Source organism: Ammospiza caudacuta, chromosome 2 (genome assembly GCF_027887145.1).
Source record: "Ammospiza caudacuta isolate bAmmCau1 chromosome 2, bAmmCau1.pri, whole genome shotgun sequence".
Taxonomy (NCBI): Eukaryota; Metazoa; Chordata; class Aves; order Passeriformes; family Passerellidae; genus Ammospiza; species Ammospiza caudacuta.
The window spans coordinates 17,035,432-17,056,986 of NC_080594.1; the positions used below are offsets into that span (position 1 = coordinate 17,035,432).

Below are 21,555 nucleotides of genomic sequence, written 5' to 3' on the forward strand. Positions count from 1 at the left end.
CATGCTGGAAACTGGCTGGGAATTACAGCAGATGCCAAGTTCAATATGAGCCAGCAGTGTGTGGTTCTCTGCAAACAAGGTGGAAGAGCAGCTGTGTTATGTGGAGGGAGACAGATTGATGGACACTCTTACCCTGCCCTTCCTGGTCCTGGTGAGGCACCACTGGGAAATACAAACTTAGTTTTGCCACCTGCAAGCCAGGTTAGCGAGACTTAGGGAAGCTGGAGAGGGTTCAGGAGGATGCAGTGAAGCCAGTGAGGAGCTTTGGACAGGTGGCCTGCAGGAAGAGTGGGAAAGAGCTGAACTTGTTCACTGTGATGAAGAGGAGACTGAGCTCAGGGCTAACAGAGCCTTCAGCTGAGAGGGAGCTGCAAAGACCATAAACCCAAACCCTCTCACTAACACCAGAGGTAAAGCAAGACACAGAGTCATAAACTGCAGTTTGAGACACTGAGATTGAGTATGAAGAGAAATGCTTGGATTCAGAAAGGTATCATGTCACTGCAGCACATCTCCTAGTGAGGCTGTGGAGCCTCTTATTGGCCTAGATGCCCTCCAGAAGTTCCTTCCACCACATTTCTGAGACAATGTCATGGTTTGACACTGGCACAATGCCTGTGCACTGTCCTGCTAACCACCTTCTGGCAAGCAAGGCTCGGGTATGGTGCTGTAAGGCAGACCTCATCTTTGCAGCATCATGCATCCTTATTTTTTGGTAATAATTGTGTAGAAGGAAAGTGTCATGGTATAGTGGGAAACCGAGGCCCTGTAGAAAACAAGATCCACAGAAAGTTAAGTAATTTGACATGAAAGCCCATTCCAGAACTCAGACAACACTCCAGGTTTCCTAAGCCCCCTCAGGACCCTGACCATAAATATGCTTTGAGTCAGTCCTGCTAATGGGACATAGTCAGCTGAAATGTGGTCTGAATTAGCAAAAGTTAGCAAAAACAGGATGTTGCAAGTCTTAAGATGAAGCAAAAACTTTCTGCCTGTCTGCTGCAATATTTTTTCCAAGTGTTTGCAGCTTTGTGAGGTAAATTTGTGTTAAGTTATAGCAGTAAGGTACATGAGAATGTAGCAGGCTGCTCTTTTGGATCAGGCCAGGGTTTACCATGCTGCCTTTGGATGGAGCCAGTACCAGCTGTGGGGTCTGGGTGCTCAGCCTGTCCCAGCACAGCAGACAGCAGGGCAGAAATGTCCTGCACCAAAAGCCAAATCAAGCCCATCATGGTTTAGAGTAACCAAAGAACTGCTCCCCATTTACTGTTCAAAAGTCTGTAATTTTGTCCCCTGCTGTATTCTGTGGCATTAGGTTACCAAGTCTGATTTCTGTCTGGGTATTAGATAGCAAAGATGAGGCTTCATAATATTTTTCAAATTTTCTAGGACTAAAACAGTGAAAATAGAAGAGATGGCAAAAAGTAGGAGCTTTTAAGACTTCACTCACTTTAAAAATATCACTTGTGGCAGCTTAGAAGCTTGGGTTTAGATAAGATTAACCTAACTGCTTTTATTTCATTTAGGGGCAAAAGATTCAATGAGCTTCTCTTGTCTCAGTACTATTTCATTTTTGAAAACTGATCCTTATGCTAAAAATATTTCATCTTGAAATATATTCTTTTTTTCTTTCTGTGCAGTTAATTTCTGTGCCTACAGTACTAAGGCTGAGCATTTTTGAAAATAATATAAAACCCCTATTTTTGAACAGATGATAGTGAGTAAATATGGCCACTCCTAAAAGGAATGTGCACCTGATACTCTGACTGGTATGTGTTTCTTTCCTTTTGCTCCCATTTCCCAAAGGCAGATGTAAGGTTTGTGAAAGATGTTACCAGATGAGAGGTCTGTGTTTGAAGCCAGAGCTCTGTAGCTCAGGCAGCAGGAGCACAAACTTTTCTGCAAGGCTTTCTGCCCCAAATGCAGAGAATTTCAGGTACACATGCTGAGATGGATCTGGGGCTGGGAGGAGAGTCTGTTAATAGTAAAACAATCTGTTTATATCCTACTATTTAGCATTAGGATTCAGGATGCTTTCCATCGGCTGTGGTTCCATGAAGTGCCTCAGCTTTCAGAGACCTTGTAGAGGAGTCAGTGCTGCACAGCTGCTGCTCCACATGTCCTGTGCATCTCTTTCATAACAAATATACTCTGTTTTTCAGGACATGGTAAAAAGTCTTTCTGACAGCTCAGAGCTGATGCCAGTGCTTCCCAATTAAAAAATGTATTTCTGCAGCTCAAACATAACAAAAGCCTGACTTGGACATAAAGAATATCAGCCCCTGTGACGGGACAGTGTACACGAATGTAAACACATGTAATGTTCTGAAACATTACAAATGTAATGTTCTGAAAAGAACAATAAATAGTTAAATAATAGATGGTCACTTGTAACACTGAAAGACAAAATTTTGCAAACAAATAGAAAATAACACTGGATAGGGTGTCACAGACACAGAACAGTTTTAAGACCCAGTGAGGTCATGTGAATGTGTGAGAACTTCTATACTAAATGCATATCTTTCTGCTTTTAGAAAATTACAGGTAACACTTCAATAGAAATCCAGATGTGCTCCAGAGAAAGGAAAATTCCTACTTTAAAGCCTCCCCACATTCTGAATTCTAATTAAATTAGAATTCTAATGAAAATCTGGACTCCTTACCATCACAGGTAATCTTAAATTACTACTTAAACAGTTTCTGAGATTGTGCACTGACCTGGGGGAAAAAAAAAATATGGGGAGTGGGAATAGAAAATTGGGGCAGGAAATATATCTCATGTTCCTCAAAACTTTGCAGAAAGCAAAATAAATGAGCAAAGCCTTTTTCCAGTGGCATTCTTGGCATGTGTCTGCTTTGCAGATGGCCTGAATTTCCAACGGTGATGATTTTATTTTGCTTGGGTTTGCCTGAACACAGCATCCCATTCCACATTTCTTAACTGGCCTGCAAGTTCCTCAGCCAGGTTTGTAGTTCTCAGCAAATGCCTCTGAGCAGAGGCGATGCTGACCCAGGGTACCAAACCAGTGAAAAGGGAGAAGACTGGCAGGAGGATGACACTGACACCAACATGCTCAGAAGGATTAAGAGTGAAGTCTTTCCATTCTCTCAATATTTTTGTCCATCAAGAATCTAAATTCAAACTCTCTTGCATGAATGCCATCTATAAAATCCATAAAATCCATAACTCCCTAAGTCTAGCTCTAAGGCTTAGCCTTGCTGTATCTGCAAAACATGCAGAGCTGAACATGAGTAAGCACATTACAGTGACTGCTTCCCTTCTGCTGCTTCTGTGTTTCACTTCCTTATCACTAGTCCCAACTGGAAAAAAAAAAAGAAAAAAAAGAAAAAAAAGAACCCACCAGGTACAGTCTGTTAAATAAGAGAAGTCCTTTCCTCGTGCACTTTTGCTTGACTTCTGTACCTTCAACCCAATGCTTCATCTGCTTGGATTCTTTCCTGAGAAACCCCTGAGCTCAATATTGCATTTTTCTAGTACATAACCTTCACTAAACGGTTCAAAGCAATATATAATATTACAAGTAGCTATTTCCAGTGCCAGTAAGGTGTGACACATGGTTTTTCTGCTGCCATCAGTAATGTGTGGGTTTCTTGGGAGCTGTGATGTCAGGCTGCCATCTAGTGAGCTGAGGGCAGCTTGGGGAGCTGGGGAATGGGAGCAGGAGGTGTGCATGCTGGTGATCCAGAGCCCAGGTTTAAAAGGATTTGATTACTTTTAAATAGAACTGCTTATTTTGAATCCAAGGTCATGCTAGAAGTTGGAAGCAAGAACAATGTGTCACTGTCATATTTTACGGAAAAATCCCTTTGCCAGGATTTCTTCTCCTGGGAAGCTGAGAAGCCTCAGAGAAGAATGAAAACAGTGATTATCTGATTGCTTCTCCTGTGTTTTGCTGCTTTGGAATGAGGTTGGAGATTGTTTATCCAACAGATGGTTGAATTGTTTTTACTCAATGACCAACGGGTGCCAAGCTGTGTCGGGACTCTGAGGAGTCAGTCACGCGTTTTTCATTAGTATCTTGTTAAGCCTTCTGTCTGTATCCTTTCTCTATTGTTTTGTATAGTTTTAGTATAGCATTCTTTAATAGAATATCATAAAATAATAAATTAGCCTTCTAAGAACATGGAGCCAGATTCATCATTCCTCCTTTGTCCTGGGGACCCAACAAATACCACAAACAGTGAACACAGGTGTTCATGATGTACTGTTGGTCAATTGTGCACATGCAGATGTTTTCAAGTCAAATAGTATTATCTCCAGTAATTATAAATGCAAATTTCCTTCCTTCCTATGCAAGACATGCACTTTTCTTCCCTAAATACCTGCCAAGTTTTATCAATGCTTCAAAGCTGCATGATAGAATTAATCTTGATTTTGATAGCTTCCCAACATAAATAATTTGAGAACAATTCAGTTACTGAAGCAATTCAGTAGAGTTATTAATTGATGGGATTAAAAACCAGATGACTTGACCTGATGACTGGCAGATTTTCTATCTCTTATTGTTATCTAGCTATACCTTCATCTATTATATGAAGGTACAGCTAGATGCCTCAACTTGGTTTTGTTTTTAGACTTTAAAGATGCTACAGACATTTAATCTCTATTCATTCAGTGCTAACTAACTCAAACTGGATCCAACCGGTGCTTATAGCAATTCATATTGGTACCTCCAGCAGCAGATATATTGTATTGGTTGTTTTTATTTTTTTTTTTACATTTATTCCAAGCTAACACTGTATAATGTACTGAAGTGAGGAGCATGTCCTCAGTGCAGGTTATAAGCCCTGTGTTGAGAGGCATGATTGTTCCAGAGGACATTTCTCAAGTTCCTTTGATGGCCTTTCAACAAATCCTGTTGTGGTTATTTAAGGAACAACGAAAGGTGCAGAGAAGTTTATAGACTCAGAACTCAGTGACCCCAAGACAAAGGCGAGATCCTGCTGCTACTTCAAGGCAAGGTGGGGAGAACAATGGGGCCAGGCTGTTCTTCAAGGTGTGCAGTTTTAGGATGAATGCCCACAGAGTCAAGGGGCAATAAAGGAAATTCCATTTAGATAGAGAATATTTTCCCCCTTAACACTGTTCAAACACAAGCAGTTTTCCAAGGGAGGTTGGGGATATTCAAAGTGATTCCCTGAGCAGCTTGGTTTCAGCCCCTGTTGGGCATGGGGACCTCCAGGGCTCCCTTCCAACCCAAGATGCTCCAAGAATTCATGAAAACAATCTTTAGGGAGAATTTGTAAACACTTGGCATCAACATAAACATTTTAGATGGCCAATTATTTGTATTTTTTTATTTTTATTTTATTACTTGTATATTTTTATTTTGTGTGAGAATGCTATGAAGTGGTGACTTTTTTGCCTTTTGTCTTTTTGTTTCTGTTAAATGACATTTTCCTCACAGGTTGAAACTGTGAGCTCCAGGGAGGTTTAAGTTATTGCAAGTAACACTCAAATCCTCACCTCCATGATAGGCCAGCTGACCTGACAGAACATCACTGCTGCAGATTAGGAAAAAGCCAAATGTATCAGAAGACTTTCAGGTGAGTCTTATTAGGATGAAAATAAGACTTGTGGGGCTTAATATTTGCAATATCAATTCTGTTCCCCCCTCCACCAGCAGAAAAGACACTGTTCTGTCTCTTAACTGTACATAACACTACAAACAAATGCATTAATTTTGTCATTTAGCAGAATTATTTAAGCACCCTTGAGCATGTACTTGTGGAATCACCCTTGGGTCTGTTCTCAGAGCTGAGTGTAACCTTATCAGCTGTTTAGATGTACATCAGAAATTTTAATGTTTAAGTTAATAATTATATCTCTACTAACTAAATTAATAAAAATGTGGCTTTATGAACCCATTGGCACAAAGTTTGTGCTCCCTTGAATGCCTTCTTTTACTTTTTTACTTTGTTGTGTACTTTCAAGCAATGCTTGTTAAGTGTTCTTACTTTGCCTATTCAGTGTGTAGCACATGGGGTGATTTACTCAACTACATTTGAATATTGCCATTTTTCTGCTTGATTCAGGCATCTGGGGCAGTAATGGCTACAGTGAGTCAAATCTTGGATGCCAACAAACAGAATTCATCCACAATACTCTTGTGAATGCTACAACCAGGTAACTTGAGCTTTTGCCATTTTCTTTAGATGCAAGTCAACAGCATTTCCCCTTCTGGTTCAGGATGAAAGCAGTTCATGAACAAGTTAAAATATGTTTGCCATTCAACTCCAATGTGCAATTCCCAATTTACACCAATGTAAGCATTGCTGGATTCTTCTGCTTTAGAGAAAAGATGGGAATAGGAAATGAGGAGCACTACCCACTGGAGAACCAAATCAGACAGGAAGCTCAGAAACTGAACCTGTAGCTGAATAATAACAAATAATGATAAGTTTTATCCCACTCATTATTTTGATGCAGCCTCATGAAAGCAATGGAGGAATTTTCTTTCACTGGTAACATCTCACAGCCCAATGCTGCAATCCAGTCTGCTCCACTGAAATTAAGCTCCTCTGTGATTCTGTTTTTGGCATAGAGAAGTAAGTCCTGTGTGTTGTTTGATTTAGCTAGACAGAATGAACACATTTATGAATTATAAATCCTAACTCATACACTGCTAATTGTTGCAGATACAGCACTGGGAAAGTATCCTGGGAAAAACAGAAATACAGGAAATACGGGAAAATGCTCCTGGGTTTATTGGTGACCTCAGTACTGAAGTTCAGATACTGTTCAACATTTTAAGTAAGCCCTTTCTTCTTTCAAAAACTGCAGCTGGGAAAATTTTTAATGAATATTCACTGAAAATCTCCTTTGGGGGAAAAAAAACCCTTAGCCGGTTGGTTTTTATGTATGCTGATGCTTGGTACAAGAAATGCAAACATCAAATGAGCTGGAGAATCTTATTTATAGAAGAATGCAAGCATACATCTAATGGCCAGAATACTTTTGGTGTCTGTGACTTTTTCAGTTGTTTTATTTTCTAAAATTGAGGGTGTGCTGAATCTTTGACCATAACTCTACCAACACTGAGATCAAGAACAAGTACATACTTACTTTTTCCTGAAATCTGAAGACATGAACCATTTCAACTAAAATTCCTTTTATTGTCAGGTCTCAGTTAGGACATCCCCATCCTAACACCTGTAAATTGCATTACTCACTTGGGATTTTTCCAGATGTCCATTACTTACATTCTGCAGTGCTTGGAGGATAAGTTGGAATTGACCAGGAGAAAAAGAAAGAAAATAAAACTGTAGTTCTTCAAATATGCACATTTCTCTGTCATCACAAGAGTTTCACGCTGGGCACCTGAAACCAGCAGACTTGTCCTCAGTCTCTCATGGTAGTGTCAGTAACACTGAGAAATCACAGCAGTATAACAAAGGTGAGGTTAGTAGAGCACTTAGACATCATAATGATGAACATAATTTGAATACAAGCCCATAGGGAAATGAATAATTCAGTTCTCTCACCAGAGTTAGAAAAAGTTGTGAAGAGATAAACCAAGTAACCTCACACAGCCAGCACTGACAACAAAAATCAATTAATAACTCATTAACTGGTCACTGCCATTTCTGTTCTCTCTTTCAGAAAACAATACTGTGGAAAAACAGTATAATCATGTAATCAAACCTTTATCATCATGCCAGTATAACATAACACTCCCCTCAAGGCAGATAGGTATTGAATGCAGTTTGTCTTAAAAGAAGTCCCAACAGATTTCTTCAAGTGCACATTTGTGATATTTTGTAGAAATACAGTTACATTAGTCTCACCTGATGATCAGATTAGAGAGAGATCAAATCAGTCTCTCTTGATCTTAAGTCAAAAGCATAACACCAATAAAAAAACCTATTATATAATCTAGGATTTTGCTTCCTCACTTAAGCTACAATTCAGATGAGTGATTTAAATCACCTAGGTGAACTCTAATTTGGTAGAAGTGTGAAAAAACCCCAACCAGTCAAAAAGTGAGATCTGAAGGCAAAAATTCAGGCAGTCTCTTATCTTCTGACTTTGCACTAACAGTAAATGTCCCTGGTGTGGCTATTTCTTATTTAGTGTTATTAAAAGTCTGGCCATTTTGACTGTGTGTATATATTAAGATTTAGGATATTATTTCTCTCATTTACCAGTATTTTCCCCCAGAAAGGATACTGAGAGAAGGGTAATAATTATTTTCACACTCCACCTCAGCAAAAATTGAAGATCTCTCTTAACATTCATAGGAATAGCAGGTGTTCTCAATTACTTATATGGATTCTGAGAAAAATCTAAACAAAAATCTGTAAATGCTGAATGTGTGCATGAGCATAGTGCAGGCTTCTTGTGTTTAGATCAAGTGGCATAGAAAATATTCTTCAACTTCTGTATGTAACAGCTGATACTGCTGACTCTGTGCTGCTAAACTAGGACATTTGTGAGCAAAAGTGTATTCCATAAAATGCCATAGGAATACCAGAGGGGATTTGTCTTGGGGTGCATTAGTCCTATATCAAGAATGAAAAAAACCAGGTCTATGGAGGACAGTGTTTCTCTCCAGAAGACAGCCAAAATTTTGGAAAACAAGAAAAAAGTCAACATGACTTGGCTAATACACATATTAATATGGGAAATGTTAATTTTTCATGCTCTCTTTTAACTCCCACTCCTAGATAAAACCATTTTGTCCTTTGACTTCCTCCACCAGGAACTGATGCCAGATGTTACTGCTTTCCTGCAGATAATGATCTTATGTGAGTGTCCATTTGCCAATCCCCCTGAATTTTTAGATAATATGTATTCAAATTTGTCATGGTTTCTCCAGAAAACAGTAATTGGCTTCTTCTTACAATATTTAACAAAGTTTTTAAGCTCAAACACATACATATGACAGATCAGTAATCATCACCATACAACTGTACAGCTAAGTGATCCACGAAATGTGTCATTTCTAAGGAAATTACTGAAACTTTTTTGCTCCTATATTTTTTCATAATCTTTGATTGAACTATTGAATACCATGAATGGTTGTGTTCATTTCTTATTTGCACTCCAAGCTGTTTGTTGCTCATTAAAAGTAGTTCGAATTGCTGTACCCTGCAGAAGCATGTTTGAAAATGTCTGCATGCCATTTGGTGTGTGAGTGCATGAGCACCACTGTGCTGCAGCAGGGGAGGGAAGGGCCACTCCATTTGTCATTGTTTGCTTCCTATTCCAGTGTGGATTCAGCTCTGGTTGGCAGTAACAGTGCTACCAAAACCTGAAAGCTGTTGTTTGGCTTACACATAATTCAACTGGCAGTGCTTTAATGCTTACTCATTAGGAAGCCTGAATCCTGATCCTTGGATAATTCACAGGAATTGGTACTTTCACTGGCAATCTTGTCTGAGAAAGGCACATAAAGTAAGTTTAAAATGCCAAATTATGCTGTTATTGATATAATTCACAAGGTTTATGGAACCCATATATTGCTTAGTAGCTGTCAGCTCCCCTTTCAAAATCAAATCACAATTCACACTGTTTGCTGGTGCTTATCTCTATATCTCTGTAGCCACTTTTTCTCCTTGCAATCCCCATCCCTGGTATGACACATCTGAGCTGCAGCTGTGTGCTCATGCCTGTGTCTTTTGGGATTACACTGTAAACCATGCAGGTGTAATCACACCACTAATTTTGCTGTTCTGATGGTAGGGCATTGTCCTTTCTTCAGTGGGAAGAGTCTGAGGCTGTTTAATTTTTTTTTTGTTTGGTTGATTGTTTCTAAGATCAGCATGGCAACACAAGGGCATAGGTGCACTCAAGCTAGAATGCACAGGAGTTTAGAGTGTCCCCATGTACTTGTTTCTGCCCTGTGGCACATCTGGCAAATTGAGCAAGCTGTGCCCAAGCTGCTGAACAGCCAAATGTGTTGGCAAGTCCTGGCTCCCTCTGACAGGAGCTGTGCCTGTGCCCAACTGCTGGTGCAGCCCCTCAGCAGGGAAGGGCTGGCCTGATTCATTCCCCTGCTCAGCCTTTGCAGCCTCCAGCTCTGTCGCTCCCAGGTGAGGGGTTGTCCAAAGGCTGAAGTGTCCCCAGGTGGACAGCAGAGCTTCCTGGAGTCTGGGCTAGCTGTGGCACTGCCTTGTGCTGGGTCAACAGCTCGGAGGATTTAGCATTAACTACTCCCTCTGCTTATATGTTTATAAAAGCCTTGCTCTGTAAATATTAAGCATTCAACCATAAAGTTTTATACATTGCCCTCCTTTACCAACAAGGCTATTTAGGAATGACTGCCCGGTTCTGATGTTTGTTATTCCTTCAGTATTTATTTCAGCTTCTCTAAACAAAACACACCCTGGATAAAATCACATATTGTGGTCACTAATTTCAATGTGCCAGCATTTCAGAGTGCATTTTTACTGTCTTCACAGAACAGCATTTCCAAATTTGTACTATTTACTTGGTTCTGAATTTCCCTTTGTGTTATGCATGTCCTTTTTGCATAAACTGACTACATTCTAAATAAGATTCCCATCTGTTTATGCAAAGGCAACAGCATTTTCTGTTTCACTGAATACATTTACATTTACTTGTTGCTTTATTGTCACTAAACAAACATAGACTGGTTTCAATTTATAATTATTTGTGATATCTTACCTTAGACCAAGAAGTCAAAATTCAGAATGCTCACCAGTATGAAAAGCTAAAAGCTGCTTTGTAAAGTCTGTGTCACCTTGCATTTTACTATGAATAATTTAATCTGCTATTTTGATGAATATTTGATATTGTTAAATCTCTTGTTGGTGTTTTTCACAAGCTTCTCTAGTTTTGGGGTCTAGAATAATTCTGTGGGACCTAAAAATTCTGGCAATAGTCATAACTTTACTGAAACATTCTTGCTCCTACGTGCAACCAGAAACAGAAACTTCAAAAGAAATGTATCTCATCTCCTATAACTGATACAATTGGTTTTCTAGGCATTTCAGATAAAATATAAATATGAAAAGCTTTTGGATTGTATTTCTTATATTGGTGTTGGATTGTCCATGGTTGGTCTGGTAATTATCATTTTGTTTCAAATACTCACTAGGTAAGAAGGAAGCTGCAAGTATTTTACACTAAGTTACAACATTTTGTTCTGTATGTAATTTGAGGAAAACAATTAAAAGCAGCCAGTTTAGAACATATTGCAATATTATTAATTAGCAAATACTATTTTCAAAAATAGCTAAACCCCACTGCATGGCTTGGCACTTGCTGACACCTCTGTTACTCCCCTGGTCAGGCACAGACAACAGAGACCCAGAGCACACAGGTCTGTGATACACATTGAGCTTTTCAGTTCACTATCTCAATTCTAGGCTTTAAAAATGTGTCACAGTGTTCCATCAACAGTGTGACCTCCCCCCATACTCTGGTATTACAATGTGTAAACAGTTATCTCTTTCCTAGGCAGTAGCTAGCTTGTGCTACTGTTTAATTGTGAACAACTTAATACAAACACAATTGCAGCAAATTTTCTTGATGGACATGCCTGTGATTAATGTTGTCCTGTGAATCCCCTCTGAACAATACGGGAAGTCATGCCAGCAGAGCTGAAGTTATAATAGATTAATGCCTGTTGTTCATCCTGCTTGCACTAATGCAGATTTGGAGCAATTCCATCAAGGTTCATATTTTTAAGACTCTAGGTGCTTCCAGCCTCTGCCTTTTAAATGTATTTATTTATGATAATGTTATATATATATATATATATATATATATATACATATATATATAAAAATATAAAAAAATACACATTTATATATATGTGTACATGCACTATATATAATGCCAAGGGAGGTGGTGGAATCACTGTCCCCAGAGGTGTTTAAGGAAAGAGAGGACATGGCACTCAGTGCCAGGGTCCAGCTGACATGGTGGTGTTTGGTCATAGGCTGGACTCAATGATCTTGGAAGCCTTTTCCAACCTAATGGATTCTGTGATTCAGAGATAGGACAAAGTTTGGAAGTGGAGGTTTATTATTCTATTGAACTCTGGAGAATGGTTAGAAATACTTGTTTTATGCTAACTTGCTTCTTAACACTGATGAAAAAGATCCCAAAAAGAGCAGAAAGAGAAAAAAATACATCCCAAATTGTTGTCAGTCAAGGCCTAGTCCTAAAAAGTGCTGGATATTCTCTGTTCTAGTCAAAGTCAGACAAAACTAATGGATTTGTTAAGCTGTCTGAGAGTAATGTTGGTGTGATTCTGCAAATAACTGTTTTAGTTTCTGTCTGTATTACAGTTTCTCCTCTCTAGCTTGCTTTTAATATAAATGAAAATGAAAAACTATTTGAGAATTTTTCTCATTTTTCTCTTCTTTTTTTCTCCTAAACATATTTCTACCAATAGGAAAACTCAAAACTTATCTGTAAAGTGGATGTTAGTGAGTCTCTGCTTTTCTATTCTCATTTTTAACATAATCTCTGGAATTGAAAACCAAACTTTCAGAAAGTGCAGCAATGATACCACCAGATGCTACCAGCAATACCTTCCTTATGATGCCACCAGCACCACCTTACCTCTGACAGGATGGAAACTCCCACGGACTCCTGGTGCAGAGTTGTGGCTGTCCTGCTGCACTGTTTCTTGTTGGCAGCATTCCTGTGGTCAGCACTCAGCTCTGCACTGCTGTACTTATTGCTGCTCAGAGCCACAAAGCCACTGCCTGGATGTTTCCTTGTAACCATGTCATTAATCAAGTGGGGTAAGATTTGAAGTTGTCCATGTGGCAAATTTTACAGTACAGAGTACATTCAGGGAGAGTTGTAAAGATAGGAGAGCAGCAGAGAGCAAGTAGAATCAGTGTCCCTGGGTTAGTGCCACGTGATTTAATAATCTCCTTTTCCTGCTCACATTACTGGTATAACCTGAGCTTGTTTTCATTGACCTGATAAAACACTGAAACTGATAGCCTGGCCACTGGCACAGCAGCACAGGCCTGTTGGGTGCAGGAGAAACTTTCACAGTAATCAAGCATTCAACAATCTGTTTCTGCCAACTAAATAAAAAATCTTTCAGTCATGGTGATCGCATATGTGGACTTAAATTCCTCATTTAGTGATTCCCAGCCAGAGCTTTGAATACATCCAAAGGCAATGAGTGCCTGATATTATTTTTCATACATTATTTTTAATACATTATTTATTAATAAGAAAAGAACACATTCTAAAGTCAGTACAGTAGTTGGAAGCAACACTGAAAACCAAAAGGAAACTTTCAGAGAATGTTTCAGAGAATGTTTCATTTTCTCTTTTGGAGAACTTACCCAGACAATGGGAAAATTCAGACAGATGCTCATAAGGTAAAGTGAAAATCTCAGCCTGTTTCAAGAAACTTTTCTAATACAGTGTACAGGGGCACCAGTATTTTCCATGTTGTGCATTCAGCTTTTGAATTGTATTGTTTCTGATGGCACTCACCAAGAAGTTTTCAACCCTTACTGTTCCATTATTATGTCTTGCATTTGTAGAGGCAATTCCTTGGAAACATTTGGAATTTGGACTGCACATGCAAACCAGAAAAAGTGCAGCAAATGCTGCCTGGCTACATGGCAACGTGCTCCCTCCATAGGTATTTGAATGACAGCTCAGCATTATGTTCTTCTGTGTGTCCTGTGACAAGTTACACACATCCAAACCACAATGATTCTGACTCACTGCTTTTGGATCTCTTTTGAGACCACAGGCAGTGCATGGCAATCTGCAAGGTCTCTACTAGGGATGAAGAAGGAAAAGACTTTCAGGAGCATGTTTATTACCAGGATAAAAACTTTTGCATGATGTTTCTCCCCATGAGATGTGCTGCCTAGTGTGAACTGGCAGGCAGGAGGTGCAGAAGACAAGAAGTGAAGCAAAGGGATTGAGGAGGCAAACCTGACAGCCAAGCTTCTTGCAGGGCAAAAGTTACACTCTGCATCAATCTGGTATGAAATGCAAAGGTGTTTGATACAATGTTCCTAAACTAGTTTCTCTCTGCTGACCAGAATGTGGGGTTGCACAGTTGTGATAAGGGAGGCCACTACAGCCCAGGAGGGGCTTGCTCTGTCACCACAGATGTTGGCTCAGGAAGCTCTGCTGAAGTTCTTTGCTGGCAAAAATCTGCAAGCCGTGTCTATGAGCTGTCCTCAGAAAAATAATGCTCACAACCCTCAGTCCTGCCTTTTGTTTAGGCTACAGAAAACCCTTTTAACTTAGCACAAGGCATGTGAAACATAGATCTTAAAATCTATGGAACCCAGGAGGTAATAAGCTATTTGTGTGGAAGGGAGGCATGCCTGTGCAACCAAACAATAAATTGCTAATGTCTCATTTATTAATTAGGAATCCCTGCCATAGTTGTTGCAATAACACTGCAGCTACTGACAGAGAAGGAAAAGCTCTAAACTACCAACAGGAAGAATTTTAAGTCCACATATAATTAAAACACTTGCTATCCCATGCCTTTTGTGATGGCTTATTATAAATACAATTCTAGGTGTATTGTTGTGTCCTGGATTGCCAAGAAAATTGTATTCTATTTGCCATCTGTGTGGCAGTTGTCTTCTGTTCTGTGGGCAGTTTTCCTTATCTCTTCCACAACCACTCCTCCCTCAGGAGAGGACATCTGCTGATAACAGGCTATTGAATGTCACTGCATGACTGATAAGAACTACAGCATCCTGTTGTGACATGCTCTGCCAGAGGGAGGAGCCAAGGGTTCCTACCCAGATATAATCTGGAGATTCTGGAACACCAGCACAGCTTCTCCACTGGATTCCCAGAGGAACAGCTGCCTCTTCCACTGGATCTTCAGAGGAACACTACACCCTTTTCTACAGGATCCCTGCTCCAGCAGAACCACACCTGACACTCCAGGACTGCAGCCACAATTACGACTGGACTGCTACCAACATCCTGACCAACAGGGTGTCAGGTTGTGTTCTGACTCTGTCACTGTTGTTTTTACTTTACTGCATTGCTTATTTTATATTTTTATTTTCTTCCCTAATAAAGAACTGCTATTCCTGCTCCCATATTTTTTTGCCAGAGAGCCTCTTAATTTAAAATTTATAGCAATTTGGAGGGAGGAGGTTTACATTTTCCATTTCAGGGGAGGCGCCTGCCTTCCTTAGCAGACACCTGTCTTTCCAAACCAAGACATGTTGCTATACTATTTTGTACTCCTAAGTACTCAAAAGAAATAAAACTCTTTACTCAACCTAGATATTCACTAGAAAGAAACACATTTTCTCCTTACTTAGGATCTAGGGTACTGGATCTACATCATGGTGGTCATGTTTTTGCAAATTTATTCCTCAGTCTCTTGTCACCAGCTCAGACCTTCTTGTCACAAACTCGTATTTTTGACACAATTTTTTATTTTAAAGAAATGTATACTTTCAGCAGGCAGAAAATTAATTCCATTTGTTACAATGGGTCAGACTTTATTCAAGTGCATATCAATGAACATATTCAGACTTTTGTCCCCCTTTTTGGATTGCAGCATCACTCAACTTCAATGACAGTTATTCCCAATTTAAACCCTTAAAAGTGAGAGAAGAGCAGATCCAATCAACTGAGAATGATGAATTTCTCAGCACAGCCAAACACCACTCCAGTTCTCAAGCAGTATGAAGCAGATTTACTTGCTCAGTTTTACATCACCACTCCATGTATTGTCACAGGCTGTATGTCACAAGCTCTCAGTGTACACTGGATTATTTAAAAAACGATTGCTTTCATTTTATTAATTCCATGGGAGTGATCAATTCAACAAAATTTTGTACCTTTTCTTCATTTCTTTAAATACAATTTTCATGGACAGCTACTTCTTTTGTTGAAAATTAAGTGCATTTGGATGAATTTATAAGCACTCTAAAAAACTTATAATAGCTGGCATGCTTATTTTCAATTGCCTTGATAAACCTCAGTTTTAAAACTAAAAACAGATACATACAAGCTGCATACTCCAGACATAGATTAGTCTGATAAATTTGGTTACATTTATTTTTCTGGATTTCTTCTCCAAATGATACATCAAACAAATGTAGGGAAGTGTATCTTCTCAACTCACTTTAATTATACCTTTTTGCAATATAGCCCTGAATAAATAGAAAGTTTGAAACTCAGATATTAAATGGTATAGAGAAAGATTGAATAAATTTTTGTGCCTGCTTCAAGGAATAAAAAGGATTCATTAATGAAAAATATGATCAGCACTATCTCTATAGTGGTAGTGCTCGGGATCACCTGGATGATTGGTTACCTCATGTTAATAAGCAATGAAAAAACAAGTCTTGCTTTCAGCTTTCAGTTTTGTGTTTTCAATGCTAGCAATTCTGAGACTAATAATTGAGATTTAAAAACAAAAATTGGACTTATTTGTTCTACAGCTTGATATAGGGTGGGAACTTGTTAAAGAGCAGTTATAGAGATTCAGATTTTTCTTCAGAAATGGATGCTGTTGTCACACACAAAACTCTTACTCTTGTACAAATAAAGGTGGGATTTTATTTCAAGGTCGGCACTGAAAAGACTATTCTGTCTGGGTGGCTTCTCTTACACCAAATCATATATAAAATAATATTCAGAAAGAATAGCAGGAAAAAATTCCTCTGCAATAGAAGTTGGAAAGAGTCCCAGAGTAGTGACAAGAGCTTCATGGCTTGAGGCCTTTCACAGTGATACTGAAAAAAGCCTTCAGGAAAGTTTCTGCCTCTTCTTTCCCTCCAGAGCCCTGCTGGATTCTTGGCCTTGTATTCCTATAAATGCATCCCTTCATATAAGGCATATGAAGTGCTTGGAGTAATAGATTCTTCATTATTATGCCCCTGGCTACTTTCTATAAAAGAGCTAATTAGAAATATGTGAAAATCCACCCATCCCCGCACATTAAGTTGTTTATTGTCAGTTTGATCTACTGAAAACAGAGTGCCTGTACACCAGTGACAATCAGATCTGCAAACTCTGTGCAAAAAGTCCTGAGGTGATCACACCACCCTGATGGACAGATTATGCCCAGGACTTAAAACTGAAGTCATGAGCAGGAAACAGATCCATTTATTTAAAAACATGAGTCTTCTTTTTTTTTTTCCTGACTCAAGATTCTCCTTGAAATGAGAATTTAGAAAACCAGTATAGAAATGTTAAAGTCTTTATTCACTTTGTCTGAATCTGACTGAAGTGCTGATATGGCACATCACATTTAATGCTTGTGGCGTCCTCAGCCAGGTCTTATCTTCATCCTATCCAGATGAGAGTAATAACATGATCCTGAGACAGGCTCCTGACACATGCTGACTAATCCATTACAATGTGCAATTGAGGCATCTGTAGTTGGGAATCACCTACATGGATTCATTTTCCTCTTGAAAGTACTTAATTTATTTCAAGTTATTGATGTAATTGTTAGCAGTTACCAAAAATCATTTTATGGTTGCTTTTTGAATCAAGTCACATTGACTAATCTTTTCTGGTTTTAACAGCAAAATAAGTCCACACTTTCATTTCCTCTACAGGAACTCCTGATTTGCATTCTGTTCACTTTCAGAACATCATTCTTCAAGACAAAGTTTTCAAAGTGTTCCCATTTTCCAGGTACCACTGTATCTGCATAAAAAACCATAAAATATTTCAAAATCACAGCCTGAAAAACATTCAGAGAAAACTTTCAGATCAACCCAGACTTTTTCAGACAATATTTCTTTGTCCACCTTCCCTAACTGGAGCTGCAAACCTGCAAATCCATGAAATACAATCCCGCATTGCTCGTGGTTTGTTTCATACAGCTCCAACAGGAACCTGGAATGATGGACACACTTCTCCAGCTGCAGGGACTGGAAATAGATCATAAGCTGAGACCATGGGGAGAGAGGAGCAGGACCATGTGCTGGCAGGACAATGTGGCTGCAAAGCAGCCAGGCAGCACCTGAGCCTCTTGGTGCTGCTTGTACTCCAAGTCTTGGCAAGGACTGAGCTAATGACAGCTTTACCCTCCAGTACAGACACACAGACGTTGCTCTCTTTATGCCCTTTGTATATTCCAGGCCCACTGGACACGGCCAATGCACTGCAGCTCTCCTCTCCCTTTCATAAGTAAAAATTCAATTTAATAGAAACCAGTGTATCAACAAGCAGCAATTATAAATGCGCTGCGCATTACACATGAGACTTTCTGTGTGTCTTCATAGAAGTGTTTCATCAGTCCTGAAAAGTCCTCCATGTCTTAGAAATCCATGCTGCTCATGAGACAGAAAATAAGTGTACTGGAGCATTGATACATCTCTAAAAAGAGCAGTCACACCAGAAGCAAGGCTGAAGTTCATCACTACTGCTCCAGAAAAAGCAGGGAAGGTCATTAAAAGTTACTTAAGACAAGTAGCCCATACATTTTTTATTTTTATTTTTTGGATAGGAAGTTCATGTACCCGTGGGCATCCATTTTTTATTTGTAAATCCAATGTGTAATGCTTGCTTTTGTCGACTCCTCCAATTTCCATCAGAAACTTTCCTTTAGAAATTTGTGTGGTTTAGGAAGTATGATACTTGATTGTGTTGTAGAACACTGCTAGGCACTGTGAGGATGACTCCTTAAATGAGTGATAATATTTTTTAAGAATAGATATTTTTTCTCCAAAAGTATTCTCTAAAGAAGATCCCACTTAATTTTGAATGGCTCTTTTAAAAAACTAATAAAAATATTGTTTCCATATTATCCCAAAAAACGAGGCAAAAACCTACAAAGAATTTGAAGTATGGAATTTGAAGTATGGAATTTGAAGTGTTGTCGTCTCTTACTAATTAAGCATCCTGTCCCTAAGTATTTCAGATGTGAATAAAATGCTGTTATTGCCAACACTGAACATCTCTTGCTTAATACAGAACACTTTCAGCATAAAGCCCCCCTGTCCCTCCCAATTATACATTTCATGGCTTTTTCTTTCATCTAGGGAATCCTAATTTCAGAAATGGAACAAATTAAAATGATCTTTTCCAGGTAATATGCTAAATTATTACAGGAACAATAGTTCAGCTCTTATCTACACGTGGAATACATTTATCTTCATAGTGTAGTGAACTTTGGTATTGTTTGTGATATGTGGGCTTTAGGGATCAAAAAGTTTCTTGTTAATACTTTGGAAACACTACTTTGATAAAGAAATGGATTGGAGAAGGACTGAATCATCAGTACAAAGGTATGCAATACAAGTGGCAGAAAGTATAATGGAAGGAAACATCCACTTTTCTAGATCTTTCCCATAATTTTTAAAGCAAAGATCTTTTTCATTGAAAACACTCAAATATTTTCTAAATACTTCGTAAAGTTTAGCAAAGAAGCCTCTTGAACCATGCCCCTCTTCCTCCTTGAAATGTTTAGATTTAAAATTTGTATCATGTTCATCTTCTCTCACTTCCTTTTCAAATTCTCACCTCCATTTTCAATCTCCTTACTGCTAGTTGGACCCTCCTCTTGGCAGGGGCAGAGTTCTCAGCAAGGATTAATACTACAAAAACTAAACGACTCTTACATTTTTCTTGTCCTGGCAGAAAACAGATATTAAGGAAAAGGTGTCTTTTCAGAGGCATCTTTAACGCCAGGAAATAACTAAGCACAGTTGTGCTTTCGGTAGCTTTGCATAGGAACTCTCTGGGGAGCACCGGCACAGCACGGCCTCAGTGCTGAATGAAAATGGGCAGCAGAAATCCCAACTATCCCCAAGCAACACCAGCTCCAGTTCCAGCAGCTCTGGGAGAGGCACCCTCAGGAATCCATTCCCACACCTTCCATTGACAAAACTCAGGAAATTAGCTGCAGATTTATGGGTTTTGTCTCTTACGGGTGTTATGAATTGTTATAAATGATCAATCGAAAGCCAAATTATGAAAAATGCGAAAGGATTTATTTATCTTTTCCCGTGACCAAAATACGGTCCTCAAAACCACCCCAGCCAAAGAGACAGCGTTGAGCCCGGAATTGGTACTTGGTGAACCTGGATCCGACCTCCATCGAATCCCCCGTTCACGAGAGCCGCTTCAAGCGGAGATGTTTTATACAGTTTATTGCGCCCCAGGCAGAGGAATCTCAGTTTCTTTTGTAACTCTTCACCGGCTTCTTTTGTAACTCTTCACATTCACAGTTGGTTCTTTCACTGTGCAGAGCTGGACCAATTGCCACCTCCTGGTTGATAGCCAGCGTTGATCGAATCCCGGGAAGTCGCGTATTCGCATGTATCTTTCTGGTGACTTCGGCTACCTTGATCAATGCTATCAACAGGGCGATCGCTCTTAGGCGGTTTCCGATGACTTGGGACACTGGTGATCATTGCTTTGGGTGCGTCTATTCTTGGGGTAAATGCCGATCATTATCTGGCCGACTCCAGGAATTTATTTCGGAGTTTGAATAGACATCCGCCTCTCAGGCTGCTTGTGGTCAGAGACTTGTTTGGATTTCACAATCTTTATAAAATACATTCTTTGATAGCATGAATTATTTCTAACATATGTTACATAAATAATCAGCCAGAAATCCAAATTAATAAACGTGAAAGATTTTATTTTCGTGACCAAAATACGGTCTTCAAAACCCATGGCCAAAGAGACAGCGTTGAGCCCGGGATCGGCACTGGGTGAACCTAGATCTGACCTCTATCGCATCAGATCTCCCTCTGTTCAAGAATGCCATTTCCAGCGGGGCTGTTTTATACAGTTTTGTTTTGCTTAAAGCAGAGGTGCCCCAATTTCTTTTGTAACCCTGCATACGTATGAAGTTTTCTTTCACTGTGCAGGTCTGGACAATTGCTGTTTCCTGAGTAGTGGCAGGCTCTGGTCATGTCAGGGGAAGTCGTGTATTCAGATATACGATATACGTTCCTTGGCGACTTCAGTTATCTTGATTGATGGTATCTACCAAGCGATGAACACCCTTGGGTGTTCCTTGATGGCTCTGGAGGAAGCCTGTGAAAAATGCATGTATTTTATGATTGGCTTTTCACAAATATTAAAATGAATATTATATGTGTTGTGTTAGAAAGTAATGCTGTATTAATTCTCTTAAGTAGTGTGTTAAATATAGTTTTAGGCTGTAAAAAATGTTAAAATAGAAACTATGCTATGTAGGATACTTTTTTTAAAGAAAAGACTCGCAGTGAGATAGCAGCCACAGGACACCTAAATTTTTCAGAGAAAAATAATTTATTGCCCTCTTATCAGAAGAAACAAACTCCTTCCCACCTCGAAGCCGCTGTCAGGATTCAGAGGAAGAAGTTGACACTGACCAGACAGAATCCTGTATTTGAATAGAATTTATGCATCATGTATGAGGTGTATGAATATGCAACAGGCTGTTGTTTTTAAGGGTTAATCCTCTGTTAACGGGTGTCCTTTTTCGGGCTTATGCTGCCCAGGAAAAGGTACCCGGACATCAGTAACTCTTTGTTTCTATTGTCTCATATTGTCCTAATTCAAATTGCCCAAATTATTATTACTCTAATTGTATTATTATTTTTATAACCATTTTATTACTATTAAACTTTTAAAAT

General features: G+C 39.1%; 1 protein-coding gene across 1 annotated transcript; it reads left to right on the forward strand.

Annotated features, from left to right (window-relative positions):
* Positions 1-1,702: 1,702 nt before the first annotated feature.
* Positions 1,703-17,767, forward strand: ADGRG7 (adhesion G protein-coupled receptor G7; the record flags this gene model as incomplete). The annotated part of the gene is given in 21 exon segments (XM_058825549.1): positions 1,703-1,769; positions 2,545-2,602; positions 3,197-3,252; positions 4,896-5,018; positions 5,461-5,527; positions 5,529-5,568; positions 6,058-6,103; positions 6,106-6,148; positions 6,452-6,574; positions 6,678-6,775; positions 8,689-8,769; positions 9,567-9,659; positions 9,662-9,702; positions 10,972-11,084; positions 12,390-12,550; positions 12,553-12,744; positions 14,360-14,389; positions 14,392-14,440; positions 16,199-16,353; positions 17,534-17,603; positions 17,605-17,767. Coding segments are annotated over 21 exon segments (1,869 nt in total), but the record flags the coding sequence as incomplete, so codon positions are not given.
* Positions 17,768-21,555: the final 3,788 nt, after the last annotated feature.